This window comes from Arachis hypogaea, chromosome 6, assembly GCF_003086295.3.
Source record: "Arachis hypogaea cultivar Tifrunner chromosome 6, arahy.Tifrunner.gnm2.J5K5, whole genome shotgun sequence".
In the NCBI taxonomy this organism is placed as follows: Eukaryota; Viridiplantae; Streptophyta; class Magnoliopsida; order Fabales; family Fabaceae; genus Arachis; species Arachis hypogaea.
Genome location: NC_092041.1, coordinates 118,791,314 through 118,818,117, shown reverse-complemented (window position 1 = coordinate 118,818,117; position 26,804 = coordinate 118,791,314). Strand labels below are relative to the sequence as shown.

At 34.3% G+C, this 26,804-nt stretch overlaps 2 protein-coding genes across 2 annotated transcripts; one reads left to right on the top strand and one right to left on the bottom strand.

Annotated features, from left to right (window-relative positions):
* The first annotated feature begins 473 nt into the window (after positions 1-473).
* Positions 474-5,251, top strand: LOC112697990 (ornithine carbamoyltransferase, chloroplastic-like). The gene is made up of 5 exons (XM_025751420.3): positions 474-805; positions 2,593-2,930; positions 3,729-3,860; positions 3,958-4,233; positions 4,776-5,251. Exons 1-5 carry the CDS (start codon positions 604-606, stop codon positions 4,956-4,958), a joined length of 1,131 nt encoding a protein of 376 aa, XP_025607205.1. The 5' UTR covers positions 474-603; the 3' UTR covers positions 4,959-5,251.
* Positions 5,252-6,753: 1,502 nt separating this feature from the next.
* On the bottom strand, positions 6,754-14,832 carry LOC112697989 (uncharacterized). The gene is made up of 7 exons (XM_025751418.3): positions 13,984-14,832; positions 9,657-12,880; positions 9,410-9,507; positions 9,234-9,299; positions 9,019-9,108; positions 8,515-8,691; positions 6,754-7,032 (listed from the first exon to the last, which is right to left on the bottom strand). Exons 1-7 carry the CDS (start codon positions 14,370-14,372, stop codon positions 6,997-6,999), a joined length of 4,080 nt encoding a protein of 1,359 aa, XP_025607203.1. The 5' UTR covers positions 14,373-14,832; the 3' UTR covers positions 6,754-6,996.
* Positions 14,833-26,804: the final 11,972 nt, after the last annotated feature.

Below are 26,804 nucleotides of genomic sequence, written 5' to 3'. Positions count from 1 at the left end.
GGTAAGAAAAATAGTATTTTTATTTTAGTAACATATTATGATTTACACTTTTGTACGAATATTTGTCATAAATTTAACTAATTTATCTATAATTATACTTTCAGACTTGAAATGAAATGTGTAACATAGAGCACAACATCATATGGCAATTATTTATCTAATGATGTTAGTAAAATATTATATTGTCGATAAACTTTTGTTAGTTTTTTGATATAAAGTTTAGTGCAAAATTGATATGCTACCAATATAGTTTAACACTATATATATTCTTATTTTTTTATGTCTTTTTTCTTATGATTCAAGAATATTATAAATTTTAAAATGTTCTATTTATATTTTATTTTAAATAAATATAAAATTACATAATTAAATGATGATAATATTATACTAAAATTAAAAAAACTATAGTTATAAAACACTATTTTTAATTAATCATGTCAAATTAAAATATAAGTCCGTGCATCGCAGGGTCTAAGGTACTAGTTTATATATAAAAACGAAGAACCACAATCACCAAGAGTAGTAAAAGAAAACAAAGGCAGCAGTGTGTGTGAAGTGTGAACTCTCTGAAGTGTTACTTAGCTCAGCTCTACAGCGAAAAAAATGGCGTTAGTTTCTTTCAACTTCTCCGTTCCATCGGTTACGATTTCTATCTCCTCCGCGTTCTCCCCCTCTTCCTCCGTCCTTCGCCGCCGTCAATGTGTTCGTTATCCTCGCACTTCCTTCCCTTCTCCGCTTCAGTTTCCGCTCAAAATCTCATGCGCTGCTGCTTCCGCCGTTTCTACTGATTCTTCTCCTCTCGCCGGTAACAGAATTATTCGTTCTTACTCTTCGGCTTCTTATCAATCCTATGTTAAATCAGTTAAACAAAATCTCGCTACGAAGCTTAGAAGTTAGTTGTAGAGTTTCGATTTAGCGCCTGAGGTTACGATTTTCAGCTTCGTCGAGTTAGGGTTTATGAAATCGGAAATGCTCTTGTTTCGTTGTAGGTGAACGGTTTCCGTTTGTGGATGAATGTGATTCATGATCTCAACTTAATTCAGTTTGAAAATCTGTTAATCTCACTCGCTCTAAATCTGAACACTGAACACTGAAGTTACTTACAGATTTCGATTTCGATTCAGTTTATAATTTCAGCCGATCGAGTTAGGGTTCTGGAAATGCTCTTGTTCTATTTTAGGAGTTCTGTTTTTATTTTGTTTGCATGTGTGGATTAGATCAGCTTTTGCTCTAAATTTTAAAATAGCTTATAATCAAAATCCTGCTGAGAAATCCTTTGTGCGAGAAAAATCTTCTGCAATTTTAATCGAAACTATACTTGATAATAAGTGAATTTTACTTTAATCCTAAAATAGTCTGCGTAGGTCACAGTAGTTCTTGACTTTAGAAGACTTACTTTTAAGTCCTTGATATTTTTCTCTAGCTTTGTACTCTGAGACAGCTTAATCCTTGAAACTGTATTTGTTAGGTTTGAATTCGTCTATAATCTGTAACAGAGACATAGAATTAAAATTTCCTAAATTACAACATCAAGAATTAAAATGAGAGTTTACTGTACTACGACTATGTGCTCAAATAGTTGAGTTTGGATTATTCATTATTGTCCTTTGCCCATGCAACAATAAGGACCTACGACTATGAAGCATCTGTTTAGTATAATTTAGTTTTCTGTAAAACTTGTTTGGATGAATGGTTTCTCAGGTTTTTGTGAACAAAATCGAAAGAAAAGTAATTGAAGAAGCTGCTTGAAAAAGGAAAGAAATAGAAGTGATTGAGGTGTTACTTTGGCACTTGTTTATGCTCAAACTTTTACTCCTTAAAATTAGTGGAAATGATGTTTCAAAATGATTTTATGTTCTTCCATCCACAATAATGAAGAAAATGGAAAAAACAGTAGAAATCACAATTACTTTCTGATATATTTCATTATGGTCCCAAACATTTACAAAACCATTCTATATGTTCATCTAAGGTAATAGACGTAGATAATATCATTAACGTCTTTTTCCATTATGTCCCATCCTCATTTTATTGTCTGTTTGCATTTGTTTTTCTTGCTTCTCTTTTACATTCCACTCATGCAAATATCCTAATAATGTTGACCTCCATGCTTTCGACTAAGGCAGAACATGGTAGATTTTACATAATTTGGTTGTAGTTTACTGAAATACACTTCAAGTAACAAACATATCCATCCATTGCGGTATACACTTTTTACTATGTTCTTCATGTTATATGTGTATTTTTCTGATGTGTGGTATGAAATGGTATGTGTTTTTTTTTTTTTTTTTTCTTTCAGACGTGACTATCTTCCCTGCTCCCCCCCTTCTCTTTTATATATATATTTAGAAAATTTTCTGTTTAAGTAAATCTTAATTGCATGTAGCAATCCAAACCTCCAACGAGACATGCCGCATATCTAGTGTACCACTTATCATGGAGTATTTCTAATTTTAAAATTTAGATGCATGACATGAACACTGTAATTATAATTCTGTACCTTTCAAGAGATTAATTAGTCCATTTCTATCGTGAATCCAGCAAATTCATGCCTTCTATTATCAAATCTTACGTTTTTCCTGAACTATGCAGCAAAAACCGAGGTGAAGAAAGATTTTCTTCACATAAATGACTTTGATAAGGACACTATTTTAAATATGTTGGATCGAGCCATTGAGGTCAAGGCATTAATTAAATCAGGGGACAGGACATTTCAACCATTTAAAGGGAAGACATTGGCAATGATCTTTGCAAAGCCATCAATGAGAACGCGTGTTTCATTTGAGACTGGCTTTTCATTGTTAGGTGGCCATGCTATATATTTAGGACCTGATGATATCCAAATGGGCAAGCGAGAGGAGACTCGAGATGTTGCTCGTGTTTTGTCTCGCTATAATGATATAATCATGGCTCGTGTTTTTGCTCATCAGGTATGATGGTGAGTTATGTATATTTGATAAGAAATACGGTTGTTTATTGATTACTTCTTCATTTTCTGGATTTAGATATTAAGCATGAGTTTGGTAAGCAGGTAAACATTGGTGACAAAGTTTCTTTGGTAGAATTTTATGTGTAATTTTACAGAGTGTTGGTGTTTTTTTTTTTTTTTTGCAATATTCTATTATCTTGACTCCTCTCTTTCTCTCTCCCCAACTTCATCTCCTCTCTTTATCTGTTCTCTTCCTCTGTTGATTAACTTTTCTTGATGCATTATTATGAGTTGTAGGACTCATCTAACTGTTCATTACATTCAGTCGGTATCATGTATGGTAGCTATTAGATGCACTGTTTTTGTGTCGTCGTCCGTTCCTTGATTTTTCATAAACAGCAATCTGGTAGTTTCAAGATTTTTTTATTCTTCGTTACTGTTCTTTTGGACTTCTATGCATGCATAACATGCATTAGAATCATGACTAAGCTAGGTACCTGCTGGGGGTATTGTGCTTGCTCAAAGAAAAGTATTTCCCAGTAGACATTGACACATTGCAATGCTTCTTTGATTGGACTGAACATGCCAGTGTGATACCTACAAATGGTTCTCCTGGAATAATGATTATTGGTACTGTATATGTGGCTTTAGTAACTTGGGTAATATATTGAAAGAAACCTGCTTTGTGATTATTGGCCCCAGTTATGATTGTTGTGAGATGAAAGTATTTCCGCTCTGTACGTGATTGATCTTTCTGTCAATAAAATAGTATGGTTGCCTTCTTCCTGTTTAATTACAGGACATACTTGATCTTGCCAAGTATTCAACTGTGCCAGTTGTCAATGGATTGACAGACTACAACCATCCCTGTCAAATAATGGCTGATGCCCTCACTATTATTGAGCATATTGGTCGGTTGGAAGGCACCAAGGTTAGGCTACATTGCTATGTTAATGAACTTTCTTGTTCACAATTCTTGGCATTGCTTAGAAGAATAATCATATGAACATATTTACAATATGCGACAGGTTGTCTACGTTGGAGATGGAAATAATATTGTCCATTCATGGTTGTTGCTGGCAGCTGTAGTTCCATTTCACTTTATTTGTGCCTGCCCAAAGGGTTTTGAACCTGATGAGAAAACTGTGGAGAAGGCACGGCAGGCTGGAATCAGCAAAATTGAGATAACTAATGATCCCAAAGAAGCTGTCAGAGGAGCTGATGTTGTTTATTCAGATGTCTGGGCCAGCATGGGACAAAAGGAAGAGGCTGCATACCGCCGTCAAGTGTTTAAAGGATTTCAGGTACTTGATATGATATTTCAGCCAGAAAATATATGATAACAGGTTTAACGTGTCACAAATATAGCACATTCTGATAGAACTTTTTATTGTTACTGTATGTTGTGATTTTGCTCAAATGGTGGATGAAGTTGTGGGTACCAGTCATAACTCATAAGTCAATTAAAAAGAAATGTGTTCTTCTGAGATAAGGAAGTATAGTGTTTGAATTATGCATAGATCTTGTGATGAACAATTAAGACAATAATTGATAATCAAAGTATCTAATTACAATATCAAATGCATCGGAATCAACATGCTTCCAGAAACTTGCTGAATATTTAGAAACCAGCCCAGTTGGCTTTTCATACTTATAGTTAGGAAATAAATTGCTGAATGAATAATAGCAACAATATAAATTGGAACTGGTTGGGTGTTTTGAGAAAAATAAAATAAAATTGGGATTCATCAGCTATTATTCTGTTATTGACTATCTGTTTTACAAATGCTGTGGCATGATTGAATGGATGTAGCGTTTGGCAGGAAATAACAATGCCATTTTGCAGGTGGATCGAACTCTTATGGAAATAGCTGGCTCAAATGCGTATTTCATGCATTGCTTACCAGCAGAAAGAGGGGTGGAGGTGACGGATGAAGTTATTGAAGCTCCAAACTCAATTGTGTTCCCGCAAGCTGAGAACCGATTACACGCACAGAATGCCATAATGCTCTATGTGCTTGGCAAGTAAACTCACTCATCTGATCTTGGTATAGTATAATACTCGAGTGTTTAGGGAAATTAGCAATTTGAGCTGGGTGATTTTATGTTGTAGCCGCTTGTGCTTCCGTTTGTTGTTATCAGCCACCGGATTGCCATTTGATGTCACTTGATCAGTTTTGAGTTTTGAAAATTGGAATGGACCAGGTGGCGTACTGTTTTTAAGTCATTTTGTATCGTTGAGGGCAAAGATATACCCCGAAATTCAGCCGTCGACTAAATATTTGAGGTAATATTAATGTTTATCTGTTGTAGTTGGATCAAGTTTTTCTAAAGTGAAAAAGTGATGGTCTAATTATCATTGAATCAAGACAATGGAGTTTAATTACAAAATCAATGATGATTAAATATTTACTTTTTCACTTCATTAACTTTTTCTAGTGCATACTTTGCTTCTATTATATTAGTTGAGTTTTTATGGTACGAATAAAATTTAAGTAAGCTTTTAGTTATTTAAAACTAGCATTTTATTTATCATTCGGAAAACATTCTTAAGATTTTATCCAAAAAATTGTATCATGTAGGAGAAATATTTATATTTATGGTGTGATGTACAAGTGTGGAGTTGATTCTAGGTCAGTTAAGTATCGATAAAGGTTAATCTTACATCGGATCAATATCTCAAAATAAATATTAGTAAGATATTAAAATACTGAAAACTAGTTTAGTAGTTTCTTGAAAATAGTTGAAAGTCTTAAATAACCATTTTGGCCTGTAAAAATTACAGTAAACTTTAATTTCAACTTTAATTTTAGTTTTTTACAAAAAGGAATTGTTTAAAGTTAAAAAATAGTTCTAAAAGAATTTAGCTTCTTATAATCATTCTATTTAGATGTTGTTGACCTTTACATTAAAATAAATTCAGTTTGAGTTATTTTCTCTATTTAAGTATATAAATTTAGAATCCTAAAATAAAATTGTTATAGTTTTTTCATAGGAAAGAATCGAATCTTTTTTGCAATGTTAATACTAAAGTTTACAATATTTCCAAAGACTACAAAAATTATGAGCTAAATAAGTTAAAACGGTTTTCTTTTTTATTTTGAGGTAATGCTCATTTTGATTCTTAGAAATTGGTTGAATCATGAATGAATCAATCAGGTCTTCGAAGTTAATATATTGGTCCTTGTACTCGCCAAAATTTTGTCTCATTTGTTAGTCAATGGTTGATGTGTTTAAATGTCATTTTGGTATTGTAACATTGTTATTTTTTAGTTGCATTCTAGAGTTCAAAATTTCTTGATACGACTTAAATCGAAATAGGTAAATATCGACCATATCACTTAAATCATTTATTTTATTTTAATTACAATTAAAAGATGTTTACATCATGGTAGCATTTAACAGTAAGTCAGTAACTAAACTAGGGAGTGTGCCATGGAAGTTTGCATAGGATCACATCAACTAGTTGTCGGGCGTTAGACAGATCTAGGAGTTTGAGAACTAGCCTAGGGCCCAAACACAGTTGCATTTTATAATGCAATTGTGACATTATGAATTAATTAAAAACTGATGATAAAAAGTTTTAATATATTTTTAAATCATTTTTTAGAAACATCAAATGATAAAAGAAACGCTCTATATTTTATTTACTTAGATATTAGAGAATAAACTGAGATTAATAATTTTTCTTAATTAAAATTCATCAAGTTATCTAGTAAATTTTATTTTCATTGTTTACATGATTGTATAGTTTTTTTTTTATTAATGGAATAGAAAAATATAGTTAAAAATAAGTTTTTATGGTGATGTAATTCAAAAACCGGTTAAATCAAATGGCCAGATTCAGCCAATCGCCCAATCCTGAATGACTGAGCTATCTTTACTCTTTTATTACTTGATTAAAAGCCTATCTTGGGTGGGGGAACAAGAAATGGAGAACGCTACATGAATTAAATTATATATTGAAAGTTTAACTTATAGGCCTTCCTACAATAAGCTTACTTTTCATTTCATTGAACATAGCATACACTTCCGCAAGAATTATCCCCACCATGTGCAGTGAGCAACTATCGTTCTTCCATGTTGAATCTGTTCCAAGATTCCTGGAGACAATAAAAATCAATGGCCTTGGAACTTCATTCCTTCAATGATTAAGATAAGAAACATTCTTCATAGATAATAATGTAATATACAATTGCGATCTCAGTAAAACGTAAAATGTAGTAAAATGCTCACCGTCAATCTTCCCTTACATTAGCCATCTCAGTTTTGGTGCGATAAAACTAACCAAACCAAACCCCGACCTCAAACACGAACAAATCACACCAAAGATATACTTAACAGGTTTCATCCAAGGTCTAATGCATTTTTTTTAAATGAGTTTAACGAACTTCCCTTTAAGATACAAATTTTTAAAGGCGAGTCACAAGACTTATTTTTTATTTTATTTTTGGGATAAAATAATGATTTACTACTAAAACACACCGAACTTGAGAATGTAAAAAGATGAAGCGGAAAATGGCGCTAAGATATTTAAGAAAAACTAAAAATTTAACTTTCTTCAAAAATCATTTAAATTCATATAATTGTTTTTCAATATAATTAATTATTCTTTGGATGATTTAGTTGAAAACTGATTTTTAAATAATTTTTATTATATATATATATATATATTAAAAAAGGATAAAGTATAGTTTTTTTTTCTAAAATTTGCTAAAAATTTTAAAAATATCTTTAAATTTTATTTTGTTTCGATTTTGTCCCATAAGTTTTCAACTTGCATCAAATATATTCCTGATGGCTAATTTTTCAAAACACTTGAGATCAATTCAACAACAATTTCACAAGAATAACTTTCAGCACAATCAAATCTAACATAGTTATCATGCATTATTGTTGGATTTGTCATAAATATTTTGAAAATTTAAATATTTGATGCAAATTGAACATTTTTGGGACAAAATAAAACTTAGGATATTTTTGACAAAATTCAAGGACAAAAATTATAGTTTACTAAAAGAAACTACTTTTATATGGTAAAATTACGCTAAAAGAGAAGAGTATAGAATATACGTTTATATCTAAGAGAAATGCTAAGGAACCATCAGACTTTATTATTTTTTGCCATCACTTAGCCATCAATTCTTTTAGTCTAGTTCTGTTAGTCTTGTAATCACACAACATACATTATCCCATATTTTTAACTTTGATGGCTAATTGATGGCTAAAAACAATAAGCTCTGATAGTTCTCTAATATTCCTCTATATTTAATACTTGAAGTCAATATAAATCATAACAATTTTCAAATCACCATGTCAATAAAAAGAAATTTTCAAATCACCTCCTATTTATGATCATAAATTTCAAAAAGTTGCATGCATATAAAATATTTTTTCAACTTAAAATTATCACATCCTTCATTATAATATATTTTAATAATTTACCCAAACAAGATTAACCTCTGGGAAGCAGCGTTTTTTTCCACAACAAAAATCAAGTTACCAAACATTTATTTTGATTGTAGGTTGAACATGCATCCGTGTTATATATATATTATATATATAGATGGACAAAGAGGACGAACCTTTAGAAGATCAAAAACCTTCTCACAAATGTACTTCTGTTGAATACTTGCTCCCCGCTGCTGCAGCTTGTCAGGATGCACGAAAAGAGTTGCTTTGCGATAAGCTTTCTTTACAGCGCTGGTGGCTACTATATCTGTTAAAGGAATTGGTTGCCAGCCACTCTCGGGCCCAAGGATCTGCAAAATAACAAAGATTTGGCAGGGGGGCAAAATAGTAAATTTCCTCAGCATAATGGATCCATAGAGGGAAGCCAATGGTTTGGAATTAAGATAACTAAATATATTTATGAGGTTAAAGCAAGGCAATATTTGGTCGTATTTAATGAGTGACATTTTCTAATAGAAAACATCGAATCATTGATGCTTATTATCAAATACAAAATGAAAGCTTGTCCCAAAATAATAGGGATGAGATTCATGAACAGTAGGAAAAAGATATCTATGGCAAGTTCATATGCTATCCATCATCAAGGAATTATAACTATTTGGAATGTTAACACATACATATTGTAATGTTGAAAGCAATGCCCTCAAGTTTCCTGTCTTCCCACTGGACCACCTTTTAACATCAGCATCTAGAGCTTCTGCTATCCTCTGCACGACACAGGATAAGATTGTGCAAGACAATGTGAAACATGGGAAGCACACAGCTTGCAAGATGTTACTTGTTTATCTATAATTATTATTTTTTGGAAGAAAATGATTTGATAGCAAATTACATTTCTCTCCTCTTGCTCCTTCTGAACAAGACGATCACGCATATTTTTTTCCGCAAGAGCCTTTGCCTGCACTATCCCAAAAGCAATAGAAGTGATAAATCCAGACATCCAGTCATTTGATATATGAACAAATAAGTATCCCAAAATGAAAAATCTGAGCAAACCGAAAACCATACCACACGATCCCCTATTCTCTGGTGCCTCTCAGACCTAGCTTTACATCTTTGAGCAGAATCGCCACTAGCTCCATCATATAAATCAATAGAATCTCGAACTTCTCCAAGCAAATACAATTTGTAGAGAATCAATAAAAATTGAAGCAGAAAATACTATTAAATAAAGGAAAAAGGAAAAAGAATAAAGAATAAAGAATAAATGTAGCTAAGAAGAGTCAGCTGTAGCAAAATATTTAACATCACATACCACCATAGCTGAAAGATTTTGATTGGAAGTTTTGTTTCGCTCCATTATCTCTGGAAGCACCAGAATACTGGTCTGACTTGTCATGTTTATTTCTTGCTTCAGAGGCAGCCTTCTCAGATAGTGCCCTTTCTAGGGCACGTGCACGTGCCTCTGCAGTTGCTCTCTCCACAGCAGCACGTTCAGCTTTAAGTTTCACTTCCATAGCGGCCTTCTCGGCTAGTGTCTTCTCATTTGCTTGACCAGTAGTTTTTCCCGGCCTTTCTCGCACATCGATGTTTTTCCGCGCTTCAGCAGCAGCTCTCTCCAGAGCAGCCCTCTCTCTGGCATCAGCAAATGCCCTTTCACGAGCTTCACGAATTGCTCTTTCTACAGCTAATTTCTCCTTTTCTCTTTCTCTTCGTCTTACCCTTTCTCTCTCCTTTCCTTCATCAATTTTCTTGAGGTCTTCCTTTTCCAGCTCTAGCTTCTGCGGATTAGCTTTGGTTTCTTCTGCTTCCATTGTCACAGGTGCTTGATGGATCTCCTGTGGACTACTCTGAATTGTTTCGACCTCCTCTTCTCCGCTTGATTTCAATTCAGACATAGTAGGTATTTCACACACTTCAGTATAGTCAAAAAAATTTTCCTCATCAGAGAACTTAGATCGATTCTCATGTACCTCTTCATCTGATGTAACCTTAGCCTCCTTTGTGTCAATGCAGAATTCTACAGGCTCAGCAGTTGTTTCTTCATCATGTGATGCCAGATTGCAGTCATTTTCTGTAGATTCCAAACATTTATCATCATTTTGCCTACACTTCACGTCAGTTTCACCAATATTTGTATCAGCTCCTTCGCAGATGACTGTTGCACTTGCACCTTGCATTTTAGTTACTCCTTCATTGAGTTCAAGGACATCTTGATTGGAGACAGAAGTCTCGGCTGCATGTTCTTCCAAGGAACTGCTTCTTGCCTTAACTGATTCTGGTTCTTCATCTTTATCTTGTTGGAATGAAGCATCGTGCGCAACCATTATATCATCTTGCACATCATATGGATAAACCACAGGAGTTACTTTGAAAGCTTCATCGTTTTCAATAATTGTATCAGCTACCTGAATATCGTTTAACTTCTCAGTTTCATTGAGCTCATTGCTAGAACTAGTTTCTGTTGACTTGCCAGCTCGAGCTTCCTTTGCTTTTGTCTCCATGTAGTTAGGATCAATCTGAGCCACTCCAGTTATGTCCACCGACTCCTTGTTATCTTCCATTTCCCTCTCTGTTTCTTCCACCAGAATAAACCCTCCTTCAAGTTCATCCTCCCTTGTTATGGTGTCTTGAACCCTTTCTTCTTCATCTAAATCATTATTCTTTGAAACTCTTTCAAAAATTTCTTCCTCATCAAGAACATTATCCACAATCTCCTCCTGTATTTCCTGCACAATAATGTTGCTGCAATTATTCTCGGTGCCTTGTCTTTGACAAGAATCTTCCGTGTCTATACTTTTTTCCAAAAATCCAGCTTCGTCCATATTCTTTCTGTCCTCTAAACATGCTGAGTTCTGTATGTCTCCTACCACACTTTCCAAGTATGAAACATGAGGACTGAATGCTATTGTATTGTCTTTCTGCCAAAACAACTCCTCCTGCTCATCGGACAATTCAGCATTCTCCTCGATGGCTTTCTCAATCTCACTCAGCTGCTCAACAGCTCTCACATTTTGTTTACATTCTTCCACCTCAGGGAATGCTTCTTCCATTTTTCCATCATCATCAGGCTTGAAAGCAACTTGTTTTTCATTTCTCGTTATTAACCCCTGCTCATCCAAGTTGCATTCGAGGTCCTCTGGATCATGAACTGGTGTAACCATGTTATCAGCTTCACCATCTTCATTTACCTTTAATTTCTTGTGGAGCTCTCCACTATCAAATGCCACTTGAACCAGCTTTGTTTCATCTATAACTTCTTGACACCTATGTTTAGTTTCATTGACATGTTCTTTGTGTAGGCTTGCTCGATTAGCTGCAGCTATTTTTAGTTGATTACTATGCCTGGTTTCACAGGCAAGTTCCTCACCTGCACATGCTTCATCACCTACCCGGACCTTTTCTTGTTCCCTATATCCCTTAACCACTTCAATTGTATGGCCAGACTCTTCTGGCTTCTCATAGTCATGATCTGTGTTCTTGTTATGCGGCAATTTCTTACTAATTTCTGCCTCTTTAGGCTCAACAACCTTTGCATTATGATCAGCTTCTTTGTGCTCGACCTCTTCCAAACGTTTTGTTTTAGTTGAATGCAATTTCTTCTGAGCTTCATGCGCAGAAACAAACATTTCTTTAGCCCCAGCATCTGATCTTACTCGCTCTTTCCTCATTGGCCTTCCTACCTCAGAAGAAACTTGTGGCAAAGCATCTGTTTCTCCAAATGTTTGCCTCATCCTAATCTCTTCCATTTTCATTGTTTTATATTGGACTTCAGCCTCCTTTTTCACATTGGCTTTAAGGTCAATATTAGACTTCCGCTTCACACGATCAGGAAAACCTTTCTTTCTTCTCAATGACTCTTTTGCGACCTTCAATCTTAATTGAGCCTCTTCTATTGCCTTTCGTAAAGCAGCTACAGAAGCGGCAGCCTCAGAATTTGAGTCTACCAAATCATCCAGGTATGATGGTGAATCAGCACGGGAAGCACCTGTAGGCGAGTCACTTTTAGATGTCTGGCATTTGGTTGCTGCTGATCTCATAGCATCAAGGTTGCTACTATCGCCTGAGATATGGTCTGATGGAGGAACTTTGATGCGATGTGCTCCATTACTTCCACTGCTAGTCTCACATGCATAAAAAAAAAGATCAACAGAACTGGATCTATTTTTAACTTTTACTCCATTGTTGGAGGACTGTTTCTTGGCAATATCAGATGAAGCACCAGTTCGATATCCAACTTCCTTTGTCCCTTCATTATAATGATGATTACTGGAATAAGCATCCTGTGCAGCTGGTGTGGACTTATTAGCTCTGTTTATCTTCACTGGATTGACTTCTTCAACCAAACAAGTATAGGCAGGGATAGGATGTGCAATATGAGTTGTCCCCTTCGTTCCATCTTCACTTCCCTGGTTAACTTTATGATATGACATATTGATCATTTTGCCATCATTTGATGACCGTGATACCGCTGGAATTTCCTTCGAATAATTAGTAGTGTCTCCCTTGTAAGATTGATCATCTCTATTGGTTTTGCTCCTGCAGAATAATAAGTTAAGAATAACATTATTATAAATGTCTGCATTCTACGTTCTAACAAGATTATTAGCATTTATTTTATTAATTACTACAAAAGGCAGGGTCCCCAACCCCCCTCCCCCCCCCCCCGGGCCAGCGTCGCCCCCGAAAAAAAAAAAGAAAAAAGAAAAAATCTTCTCAAATGACCAGTTTATGAATCTGCTACTCTGCTTAACATTCAAAATGCTCCAAATATATTTGGTTACAGACAAACAGTTCCACAGGACCCAATGAGATCAGATCGCATTAAGGTCAACTGGGCCCATAACACAATTAATGATGTACAATATTTCCAGCCAGGCCAGGAATTCATTTTGTCCTACTTAATACCACAGCATTTATCAAGACATATTTAAAGAGATATAAAGTATAAACAGTCGCCTTTCTAGTCAGCTGCCTGAGCTTAATGTAATTAAACTGTAAAATGAAGACCTGTATATTGTATAATATACTGTAAAACAGCATGTTTATCTTAGCCTCCTCACAGTGGCATCTGGCTACAAAGCACGTACAGATTCCAAATGCAGGAGCCTGAACTTCCACTAGCTAGGTTAGAACAGTGTAATCAAAGATGGTTCAACTAGGGACCTTGACAATGCATTTTTAGTAATTGTGCTTGAAAAGCTACTTAAATCAATGAATAAATTTCGAAATGATAATCCTAGTCTATCTCAAACCTTAGCGAACAAGATATTCTCGAATGGAAGTATAGTGAAAGGAACCGCGAAATGGATCAACAAGTTAAGCAAAGTATTAGATTCGAAAATTGAAGTAACAATCAGAATCACTAACTTTGCTATCCACTCAATAAAATAAACTATCAATTTGATTTTCTTCTCTCAGAAGCAAATCACATGACCGACAAAACGGTCAAAACTCAGAACAAAAATAAAAAGTATCAGAAACAAATTCCAAGCGCAAACATTCTCGATTCGAATGAGGAGTTCAAAGCCAAAACAACAAAACGCATGCTTATAGGACGATTTTCAAACTCCACAGTAAAATCAATAAAAACCCTAACGTATAAGCAAGAACAAGCAAAAAATAAATAAAATAAAACTCACCGCGTTGATGCTCCACTGGCGAAGCTATCCTGCTGCTTCTTCTTCCTAGGCTCAGCTGCCAGCTCGTCAAAACGCACAGCACCGTCCAGGTTCCGGAACCCGCCGAAGACTGCAGAGTAATCGAGCTGCGAGCGCCGAACCTCGTTGATTTTGCTCCTCTCTTCGTTGAGCTCCGGAAGCTCGAGAATCGGAATAGAAGAACCTAGCGATCCTCCTCCTCCACCTCCGGCACCGAAAATCTCACGGTAATCATCGAATCGAGTAGAGAAACTAGGAGCTCTGAGCTTTACCGGAGCTGTGAAAACGCCGTCGTAGGCCGATCTTCCAGCTACACCGTAACCGCTCGATAGCTTCTTCGGTAAAGTTGCCGTCGCAGCTCCAAACTCCATCTCAACGGCTAGGATCGGTTCTAGAAGCTTCTTCTCTTCTCTTCTTCACTGTATTGTTATTGTTGTTGTACTTCTTCTTTTGTGAAGTGATTTTTCCAGAAGAGTGAGAGAAGAAGAAGAAGCACGAAAGAGCGTGTTGAGACTTGAGAGAGAGAGAGAGAGAGATAGAGGAGTGAAAGGGACTTTTCTCAACGGAATGAGAGGGAAAATAAAAATCGGAGTGTAACCGTCGAAAAAGAGAGCGCAATGACTGTGTTTGTGCGTGTTTGAGGGGTACACGCCACTTGCAACCGGAGACTCTGGTCTCTACCTCGTAGCTGTTCGGCTGTTGCCGTCTGACTGTCAGAGACGTGTGGTGACCGGGTGCTCGGTGGGTGACTTGGAAAGCCCGTCGCTCTAGATTTCAAAAGGAAAAGATCTATAAATTTTGGAGGAGATAAATTTTGGAGATCAATTAAGCAAAAAACCAAAATATATCATTATAAAACATATAATAAAGAGAAAATTACTTAAAAAACCGTTAGAAATATTAAATCAATACAAAAAATTAATACTAAAATTATTAAAAGAATTAAATTTTGTTATAATATTTATAAAAAATGACCAAATCTTTTTATAAAAACATCAAATATTAATAATATATTTTTGGAGTATTGATGAGCTTATAAGAAAACAGGAGCTCAGCTAATTCGTTTAGCTGCAAATAATGCTAGGAAAGGTTTTTTTTAAAGACATTCTAATATTTAAGTTAGTTTGTATTGTATATATATGAGTTATGATAATTAGACTTAGAGGTTTGCTACACATACAAGTCTTGTTGGTTTATAAATTAAATAAGTTGGTCTAAGTCCAAGAAAAAAGTACGAGCACCATTCCTTTAAAATTGAGCGTCCAATGCACGCGTTCGCACTCTTTCTCTTCTTCCTCAGTCAAAACGCAAACTATCAAGATTCAACCGATGAAACAAAAGACGCGTTCTAACTCCTTGCTAAGAGTAGAAGAAATCAATAAGAAAATATACAAATCTCCATCAAAAATCACCAGAAAAAACGAAAAAACATTATTCAAGGTACTGTTTTACTATCCTTCTAGGTTTTTTTTTCTAGATTGTCTCTGCCATGTGCCTCATCCTTAACCAGCAAAGTATTAAAAAATTTCAAGAAGAAATATACTATCTCCCTCATGTTTTCGGTGTATTTCTTAAATCCTTTGGGTGCATTTCTGTAATCGTTTGAGTGCATTTCTGTAATCCTTTCTGTAATCGTTTGGGTGTATTCCTGTAATTGTTTAGAGATATTTCTGTATTCGTTTGAGTGTATTTCTATAATTGTTTGGGTGTATTTCTGAAATTCCATTATCTTCACAACAATTTCAAAACTTGATTTTAGAAACAATGAAAATAAAAAAAAACGAAAGAATAAGAAGATCCAACAAATTTGACAAAAAAATTTAAAAAATGAAACAAAATCTTTTGAAAAATAGAAGTTATATATTTGCGTGTTAATTAATTTGAATTAATTTAAAAGTCTGTTAAAGAGGCACGTGGGCTTTTAGTGGATTTTGTTTTTTTCATACTTGTAAAACTTATAAGCGCAAACCACTTGTACGTAGAGATTAATTCTTAGATTTATTATTTTCAGTTATATCTTAACGACTATTATAAATTTTTTGTTATGTTCATTGTGTATTCTCATTATCTGGAGTAACACTTAGTAACGAGTAATCATCTTCAAGAGATCTGAAATTTGAATCATTTCAATGAACCTTTTAATTTTTCTCTCTTTCTTTTCTAATCTTGTAATTGTGGTTTACATCCTACTATTTAATTTTGATATTAATACTTCATTCATCATATTAACTATTCTTTATGAGATACTATTATGAAATTTAACTCTTAATATTTGGTAGACTGTGTTGTGTAAGTACAAGATTTGGAATTGGTCTTTTCATTAAAGTATACTCTCAAGTCTCAACTTGTTTATCGTTAAGCCAACCATGTTGATAGTATTTTAGTTAATAATAGAAGGGAAAACTGCTGCTATAATAAAAACATTTAAGGAAGTCTTCGCCGGTGTGTCGTTTGGTCGGAATAGTTTCAAGTCCAACACCCAGTAGCAATAGTATATAGAATTAGAGTAAAATTAGGAACTAAAAGCATATCAGTCAAAATCCAGTTAAATACCTTTGGATGAATTCAAAATCTTTACAAGTTAATATATATGAATGTTTCTTTTACTAAGTATCAGAATGTTTCTTTTTCATATTAAATGGATGTTCTTTTGTATATTTTTCGAATTTGTGATTGTTGGAGGTGAATAGGTTAATGTGAGAGAAAAGAGGAAGGTTTTTATAGATTTTAATTAGGTTTACTTAATCAATTTAAACTTTTTTAAATTTTAAATTTAAAAAATTTAAAATTAATTAATTATTAATATAAATTAATGTAATTTTGTTTAATTTTTGGCTGATAAACTTTTGGTTCCTTATACTTTTCCATAGAATTATAGGCGAGTGAAGTAACGTTATTGTCATATTGAGGGGTAATTTCGGTATATTAAAATGTAAAATTGTTGGAGGGTTTGTGACATAATAACTGGTAACTTATACGAATGGTTTTTCTTGCGTTTGGTGCCTACAGCTGTCAGCTCATTACTCATCAATTGTTGCCAATGCATGCTTGCTAGCTACTTGCTAATTGCTACTAAAGATGGAATGAAAATTGTTGGTTCATTTAAATATTTATAATAAATAATACATATATAAAATTTACGGGTTAATAAGTTGACTTTATTCATGTTTAAACTTCAATAAAAAAAAATTAAGTTGGGTTAGTATAATAATTAATTTATTAGTCTGTTTAAATAAATGTCAAAATTCAAATTTTTTATATATATAATAATTTATTAATTAATAATAAATTTTTAAATAGAGTTTTGATTTATGACAAATTAATTATTAATTTAATAAATTTAAAAATACGGTATGAGACAAAAGAAAATCTTTAATAAGACGAAAGTTTAAGACGTTAGCAAAATTATTCATAAAAGAATAAAATTAAAATTTTACCCACAAATCAAATTTAAATTGATTCACCAGTTATCTTTACTCACTTTGAATTTTACTTTGCATTCCACTAAAAAAATTGTTGGATAAAAAATTTATTAGTACACATTAATAAATAAATATTTCTTATTTATAAATAAATAAAATAAGTGTTAAGAAGAAGAAAGTGCTTACTTTTGTATATCATTTTTTTTCTTAGGTGTAACGTCATATTTGAATGTTAAATAATATAAAATTTAATATAGCATTGCTTTAAATTTATTATGGTATATTTAAATTAATGAACTCTGAGAAAATTAATTAATTAATAAATCCTACTGCTAATACTACATAAACATAATATATTAACCAGCTGCACAATGCAACAAGATGTTTGTGATAATGGCGAATAATGTTGTTTCCAAGTATACACCTTAAAAAGCGTGCTAATATTTGGCCTTTTGTTTTTGTCCATATAAAAAAAAAATCAATACTAAAATATATTTTTTACATTAATACTCAAAAAAGATTGTTAAGATGAGTGAAGTTAATTAGTTAAGGATTTTTGGAGTGACGCTATTTGATTTTAAATGGTTTAATATGAAACATTTAATTCAATCAAATGACCGAAAATTGCATTTTCATATAGTAAATTTGGACAACAGGGGCGTTGATGACTCGAGGGGAATTAGATTTAATTAGATTTGGATTTGATATTAAAATATTATCATGTCTATTTTAACTTGATTCAAAAGTGTTCTGAAATAAATAAAATTAAATCGAGTATAAAATTAGTACATACAAATTTATAAATTTTATATATTAAAATAATAAAATTTTATATTTAAAAATTAAATTTAATAAATATTATATTATATTTATATCAAAATAAATTATTTTAAAATAAAAGCAATACTATATAATATAAAAAATTAATTAAAGTATAAAAATATAATATGACATCACTAACTTTATTATAACAAAAACTTTAAACCCGCCTAAAAGACTTAAACATAACACAAATCCAATCCAAAAATAATACAAAGTAAAAAATGACAAATTCAAACTTAACAAAATATATCGTTGATTTGGATCGAATTTCGGAGTAAACATGTTCATACACTGGCCCAACGCTATGGCCCAGGTCCAGATACGCCAAAAGGCTCAATCCAAAGATTGGCCTTTGTTATTCACCGACCTCTTTAAAAGAGGTCGGACTCAACACAGACTTCTCTCCAAAGAAGTTGGGCTCAAGAGATAGCTGGCAGATAACACTTATTCAAATAAGTAACTGCCCCTGAAATCTCTCAACCCACTTCTAGAAGGCATATCTCAACAATCCCTAGATAAAGGGACGGTTATCCACCTAAAAAGGTGGCACTACTCCAACGGTGGTTATTGGATCACCACTATAAATACCCTGACACTCCTCAGGTATAACCAAGTTCCAATACATTCTAAACCTGCTTAACCCCATGCTGACTTAGGCATCGGAGTGTCCTTGCAGGTACCACCCCCCATCTCTTGGAACACACAACTCGGAGGCGGCTCCCAGACGTAAACCAAGTCGGAGACCACACTCCTCCAGCGCTTGGGCCTCAAACAAGTCCAACCACCGTCCGGTTCTAGGTAAGCCCCGGAACATTGGCGCCGTTGCCGGGGACCTGGAGCTCAACTCTTGATAATGGCGGATGATCAATAACATAGTCAGACAACCACTCGACATGAATAAGATGCAATCATGTTAAAAAGAAGCTGGAATACAGTTTCTATGGATACCAGAAATCCCGTAAAAACTTCTCCCAATGGGCAGAGGATATCAAATAGGGATGATGATTCTACTTCTACAGTTAAATTGGATTAAAAGAGAAGAAAGCACCGTCCCAAGGCCATTGTAAGAAGCAAACCAAGACGAACTCGAAAGCCAATTGAATAAAAGAATTTTCAATTCAGAAAATTCAATTGGCAAAAGAAGTTACGTGAAAAAAAAAAGACGAACTCGAAAGCCAATTGAATAAAAGAATTTTCAATTCAGAAAATTCAATTGGCAAAAGAAGTTACGTAAAAAAAAAAGACGAACTCGAAAGCCAATTGAATAAAAGAATTTTCAATTCAGAAAATTCAATTGGCAAAAGAAGTTACGTGAAAAAAAAAGAGAGGAAAAGGGAACATGACTAATCCCAACCTCTTCGTGAAATAAGATGGACAATGACATCTGTGCCAACTTACAATCTCGGAAAAAACCATGATACCCACTCATGAAATGGAACAGTTGCATGTTCCAAATACACAGCATCAGCCAATTTGAATGCAACCCAATCCGACAACGGAGTGATGAATCCAGTTTTTTCTTCAGTGGATTCACCTGTCAATTACAACAGTGAATAACACAAAGAATTCTCATGGTACATCTTTCGTTGGTTGCTCACAAATTACATCACTGCCAATGAATATGGAAAGAAATATTCCTGTGGTAGAATTTAATGTTGTTTGCACACCAATAAAGATGGATGTCTTCCAGGAAGAAAACTGGAATCCGATCCAAAGAAAAAAAGAAAGTCGGGGTGACAAAGGCCCAATCTTCATTGGAGGGAATGATGGTCAGACTCTTCTTCAAAGGTTGGATGAGCCGGGAGCTCACCAAAGAAAATCCGACCTCTTTTAGAGAGCTCACGAATAAAAGTCCGACCTCTTTTAAAGGTCAGACTTTACAATAAGGTCGGATGAGTTGGGAGCTCACCAAAGAAAATCCGACCTCTTTTAGAGAGCTCATGAAGAAAGTCCGACCTCTTTTAAAGGTTAGACTTTACAATAAGGTCGGATGAGTTGCGAGCTCACCAGAGAAAATCCGACCTCTTTTAGAGAGCTCACGAATAAAAGTCCGACCTCTTTTAAAGGTCAGACTTTACAATAAGGTCGGATGAGTTGGGAGCTCACCAAAGAAAATCCGACCTCTTTTAGAGAGCTCACGAATATAAAGTCGGATGAGTTGGGAGCTCACCAAAGAAAATCCGACCTCTTTTAGAGAGCTCACGAATAAAAGTCCGACCTCTTTTAAAGGTCAGACTTTACAATAAGGTCGGATGAGTTGAGAGCTCACAAAGAAAATCCGACCTCTTTTAGAGAGCTCATGAAGAAAGTCCGACCTCTTTTAAAGGTTAGACTCTACAATGAGGTCTAAAACCTCATTGCTCAGAAGAATCCGACCCCTTTAGATCCGACAAGGAAAAAATCCGACCTCATTTTGGAGTCTGTAAAAATCCGACCTCTTTCACGATCAACTCTACAATGAGGTAAAAAACCTCGAAGAATATCAGAAAGAGATTCCGACTTCTTTTAAAGATCAGAGTCTACAATGAGGTCGAAAACCTCCAAGCTTAGAAAGAAAGTCCGACCTCTTTCCAAGCTTAGAAAGAAAAATCCGACCTCTTCTAAAGATCCAAGCTTATGAAGATAATTTGACCTCCTCTGAGGATTCAAGTCTACAAATAAAAATCCGACTTCCTTTAAGAGCTTACAAAGAAAAGTCCGACTTCTTTCTTGAGACCAAAATCGGACGAAGAAAGGCCAACACCAAAAACGATCCCAACAAAGTCACTTAAGACTTGAAAAAGAACTACTACAACATACTCGACTTACTCGAAAACAATCTACCTAGATTGTGCCATGTCTACAACAAAAAGGGATACTACAGCTAAAAAGTGCACCTTACTTCCTGATGCACACCTTTTTGAAGTGACAAGATCCAAAGGGTGTAAGAAGTTATAAATACAAATCGTGGTCTAACCTCATTAAGCCACTTGTACTAAAACAAGCTGGCAAGGGGCAAACCTGAAACGAATTGCAAAAATAACTTGAGGACAGCGTGACCATAATCAAACATCAATACGAAGAGGATGTAAACCCGACCTCACAACAATTTGTTTAAAACAAATTGAAAAAAGGATGGCGATTTATAAGAATGCCTCCTCGAGTCAAGAGATAAGGATCTGACCTTACTAAGTTGACACAACAAGTATAAAACAAGTTGTCCGACATCCCAAAAAGAGAGTCCAAAATAACTTGTAAAAGTCACATAGCAACAAATAATAAGATTCAAGAATGGCATGACTGAATACTCGAGTCCGACTTTATGAAGCTCGATCTCGAGTAGGGGCACTGGCTTATCATGAAAGCTAAAGTCCAAAATTATTAAAAACTAAAGACAACATTCTACAATGATGCTAGAGCACGAAAGAAGAACGTGACCCCCTTCCAGAAACCTGAGAGCAAACTCAGATAAGGAAAGAGCTCTTGAAACAAAGGATGGCTACGAGATTCGCCGCAAAAGACCTCATCTTGATAAGAAAAAATATCAGGCTACTGAGTTCGGGCGAATGAAAGCTGACAACAAAAAGGATAGGACCCTACAAGATTACTGAGATCTTAGGAAAAGGTTATTACAAGGTGACTGACTTAAACAACACCGAGCTACCAAGGTCGTGGCATGCTTGTAACATGAAAAGGTACTAAAAACAAACTCTACTCCCTGATGTACTCTTTTTCCAACTTCATGATTTTTTCCCAAAAATTAAAGGATTTTTTCTGAAGAAGGGTTTTTAACGAGGCATCGTAGTAGAGACTAAGGGATCATAGATAGTGAAAAACCCTTAGTAGCAATAAAAGTACCTTCGCAAATAAATAAAGATCTTTTATCTCTTATAAATTCCTTCTCGTTTTTCTTTCTTTCTACGAAACGCACCGACTTAAGCTCGACAAAGCGTGAAAATCCCATGAACCGACCTAGATGGTCGTCAGGATAAAACGACGAGGTACAAGTCGGTGTAAAGAGGTTATAAAAGTCGATCGTAGTAAACTCGGAAATTATCTGACTTACAAGTCGGAAAAACCGAGAAAAAAGGAAACGCATCGCAAAAATAACCTAAATCATAAGAGCTCAATAAATCAAAAATTGAGTATAAGGAATACCAAAAAGAGATCAGGAAACCTATTGAAAGCACTAAGGCAAAAGGTTGTCCCGAGTTGTTAAGGAAAACTTAACTTAAAGAAAGGGACAGTCAGCCAAGAAAAAGGTTTTTCAAAACAAAGATCAAAAAGGTTTTTTCTAAGATTACTGAAATCTTAGAAAAGGGCTACTACAAAGTGTCTAATTTCGAGGGTGAAAAACTACCCAGGTCGCAACACACCTCCAACATAAGGAGATAAAACAACTCCTTATGAAAATTGATTTTCTACAATTAACACACACCAATTGAAGCTCGATAAACCGCCAAAATCACGGGGCGATCATATAGAAATCGCCTGGATGAAGCGACGAGGAACCAATTGATGGAAAGAAGTTACATATGTGAATTGGAAAGAAAACACCTCGAAACAGCTCGGGCCAAACGGGTTGAAAAAGTTGTGTTTAGAACAAGTCGCAAAAGTAACTTAACTAAATATGCCCCTTGAGGCATAAATACGATCTAACAACTCGATCCACACGGATAACAAATGGATCGTACAAAATCTCAAGCCCACAATCTCATCTCTACAAGTTCTAAAAATAAACGACCTTGTCGTATAAAATGGAACACTTTCACAAAAACAAGTTGTTCCAAGAAAACTTGTTCTAGCATTCACAACAACATAAGGATAACTTGGATTAAACGAGTTATGCCAGTCAACCATATTTTCAACGAAATTGTGTTAAAGCACAAGTCGTGTCTATCTAAAAGCAAAGCTTTAAAAGTGATTTGTATCAAAATGAATCACTCCAACCAAACGACTCGTATAGAAACGAGTTAAAAAGGAAGGATTGTAAACGTTTTTGAACAAAATCGAAACGTAAAAACTTCCTCCAAAACAATTTGGATAAAACAAGTTGTATCATACACAAGGACGACAACCTTGTAAAAACTAGAAAGGGGAGGGAATAAGCATATAATCCCTTCACCTAAGGCGCCAATTTATGCTCGACAAAGCGCAAAAATCACGAGCTGGCCGTTCCAATGGTCGCTCGGATAAAGCGACGAGGTATAAATTGGTGTCCAATGGTTATAATACGGCTTGATGATTTAAAACAACTCAAGCCCATGAGTTGAACAAAATCGAGTAAAAAATAACCATATGATCTAAGTAATTTGTATTAAAATAAATTGCGCAAAACAACTTGATATATAACGAGTTGTGCTTCAAAAAAGTGACTTGTATAAAAAACAAGTCATCTAGAAAACTCAGAATGAATGAGTTCAACAAAAAAAGGCTTCATTCGAAAATCCTTTCTGCTTGATTGCTCGAGTCCGACTTCATAAAGCTCGACCTCGAGCAGGGGCATAATGGATAAAGCAACGAAGTCCGATGGTTATAAAGATGATCTGATAGTCTAAAAGGACTCAAAATAAACAATTTGTACTTGAAACAAGTTGTGAAGTCCTAAAAAACAGCTCGAATTTAAATGAGTTGTATGAAATTAGATCAAGAAATAGCCACGTTTTAATTAAACGATTTGAAATGAAATAAATCGTAAGACCTTAAAACTACTCGCATCGAACGAGCTAGATGAGGTTATACTCAGAAATAATTACGAGTTTTGAAATAAATGATTTGTATTAAAACAAGTCATGTATCCTCAAAACAACTCGAATTGAACGAGTTGTACGAAACTAGGATAAGAAATGTTTTCTGGTTAAGCACGATGTGCTAAAACCAGTCATACAAAGCCTACAAGCCTTAAATAACTCAGAAAGAACGAGTTGTACCAATCAGTCTTAGAAAAAAGACTTGGCCAAAAACAAGTCGTTTAAAGAGGGAAAAGTATTTATAGCACGCCAGGGGCATAAGGGTAAATTGACGCGATCATTAAAGAAACGCGCTGTTACCAATGTAACTGCTCCCACGTGTAAATGCGAAAACCCCAATGGACGCGACGTTTGATTAGACTTGGCGATTAAGAAATTTAAAATCACGTCGGCTACAGACCCAAGTTCAATACTCGAATCCAACTCATAAGCAAAAGAGATTGGACTCGAGTAGGGGCACTGTTCATACACTGGCCCAACGCTATGGCCCAGGTCCAGATACGCCAAAAGGCCCAATCCAAAGATTGGCCTTTGTTATTCACCGACCTCTTTAAAAGAGGTCGGACTCAACACAGACTTCTCTCCAAAGAAGTTGGGCTCAAGAGATAGCTGGCAGATAACACTTATTCAAATAAGTAACTGCCCCTGAAATCTCTCAACCCACTTCTAGAAGGCATATCTCAACAATCCCTAGATAAAGGGACGGTTATCCACCTAAAAAGGTGGCACTACTCCAACGGTGGTTATTGGATCACCACTATAAATACCCTGACACTCCTCAGGTATAACCAAGTTCCAATACATTCTAAACCTGCTTAACCCCATGCTGACTTAGGCATCGGAGTGTCCTTGCAGGTACCACCCCCCATCTCTTGGAACACACAACTCGGAGGCGGCTCCCAGACGTAAACCAAGTCGGAGACCACACTCCTCCAGCGCTTGGGCCTCAAACAAGTCCAACCACCGTCCGGTTCTAGGTAAGCCCCGGAACAAAACAAAATCTTAAATCCTCCTAAAATTTACTAATATATATATATATATATATATATATATATATATATATATATATATATATGAGATTTTGTAATAATTATTAAAATATAAGAAAATGTTTTTTTAATTAAATTCTCTTATTTTGATATAAAAGAAAAACATGTTTTGACACAATTTTTATTCCGTACAAGAAAATAGTTATTTACCTACAAAAGTCATATTGAAAAAATATATTAAATGCATAAAATTTAAAAAATATTTTAAACACATTTCTATCAAAAAAATTATAATTTATATTATTTATAACAAGTTAAATTAAAATAAAAAATAAAAAAACACGTACGATAAATATATTATTATTCATGTTGGTTGGGCTCCACTTCAGTACAAGTTTTAAGTAGAATATCTGAACATGCATATGCGCAATAATTGTTAATAATTAATAAATCTATGCAAACGATAACAGTAAAAACAGCAGAGTTTGGTTCACAAGACACAGAAAAGTAGCTTCACAAAGGTTAGACCCGTGTTGTGAATCAGAAACCCCAAAGAGGCATTTGGTGTAAAAAACTAAAACTGCTATAATTTAAATGGGACCACTAATTGTTATATATGAATTATGAAGTTATGAACATTGAAATATAAATTGGCTTTTTATATTCTTTCGCTACGTGAAAAAAAAAAAATTGTACTTCTACTCCGACTCCAAAAATGTGGTTGGCCATTCATCATTATCGTCATTATGAGTGATCTTGAATTTCAGGGACTTAGATTATGATTGATTCACCAAAAACAAATTATTTCTGTTCTTTTCTGCAATCTAATGATGATCGCTTTCCTTAGGATACGAAATAAAGCATGAATATAACATGAACATGAACACAATCTAATTTACTTTGACTTAGATTATGCTAATATTTGTTTATAAAGTATTTTCCTCCTATATATGGATATAGCTAGCTAAGTCATTTTGATCACCATTGTTTTATTACATTAAAATTTAAAAGGTTATATGTTCAATTCACAATTTTTTTTATTAACAATTAGTATTATTGCATGAGAATATTAAAATTAAAATACCATATACACATTTGGCATAGATTTGTGGGAAGATATATATTTTGGAAAATGATTGAATGCCGTTTTTTTTTTCTTCAACATGCTTGGAAGTTTAATCCCTTGAAATGTGAATATGTGATACACTAATGTATTTTTAATAATAAAGTAATTAATTAATTCAAGCGCTTTTTTTATATGGAAATAAAAGTAGTGATATACCTTAACATTGTAATTTTTGGTGTTTTTTAAAAGTGTGAAATATACACAAATCGAATGGTCAAATTTTTTATGTTTTAAATTTTTTATTTTTTTAACAGAAATCCCTCGATCCGATTTCTGTACTCTCACAAATTCTTCGGTCCGATTTCACAAATCCTTCAGTCCGATTTTTGTATCTTCACAAATCGGACGGTTCGATTTTTGTACTTCTCACAAATCGAACGGTTCGATTTTTGTTTATCTAATTAAACATTTCACATTTGAGAATAACATCCCATCAACTCACATTTTAAAAAAACACCGTCCAATATCAAAAACAAAATCTGCGGAATTGAACCAATTTTATCATACAAAAAGCCCAAACTCATCTAAGAGCCGAAGACATTCAAACTTTTTTTTTGGTTTCCCACGGTATCCTCCAACCCGGCAGGTCAAGGACTAATCCGCCGCGATACTGAACTCCATTTAAGGGTTTGCCGCTGGCCAATGGGTTGCTGTATACACAAGGTAGGATTCGAAGACATTCAAACTTTGTTTACAATAGTATAATACAATTTTT

What these genes read in the sequence shown, in the direction of transcription:
- LOC112697990 (XM_025751420.3), top strand. Translation starts at nt 604, where the DNA reads ATGGCGTTAGTTTCTTTCAACTTCTCCGTTCCATCGGTTACGATTTCT. An exon ending in TGATTCTTCTCCTCTCGCCG is followed by an intron (nt 806 to 2,592) that starts GTAACAGAATTA and finishes TGAACTATGCAG; the next exon opens with CAAAAACCGAGGTGAAGAAA. An exon ending in AAGTGTTTAAAGGATTTCAG is followed by an intron (nt 4,234 to 4,775) that starts GTACTTGATATG and finishes GCCATTTTGCAG; the next exon opens with GTGGATCGAACTCTTATGGA.
- LOC112697989 (XM_025751418.3), bottom strand. Translation starts at nt 14,372, where the DNA reads ATGGAGTTTGGAGCTGCGACGGCAACTTTACCGAAGAAGCTATCGAGC. An exon ending in AGAGAATAGGGGATCGTGTG is followed by an intron (nt 9,300 to 9,409) that starts GTATGGTTTTCG and finishes GGGATAGTGCAG; the next exon opens with GCAAAGGCTCTTGCGGAAAA. An exon ending in AGGAGCAAGAGGAGAGAAAT is followed by an intron (nt 9,109 to 9,233) that starts GTAATTTGCTAT and finishes TGTGTCGTGCAG; the next exon opens with AGGATAGCAGAAGCTCTAGA.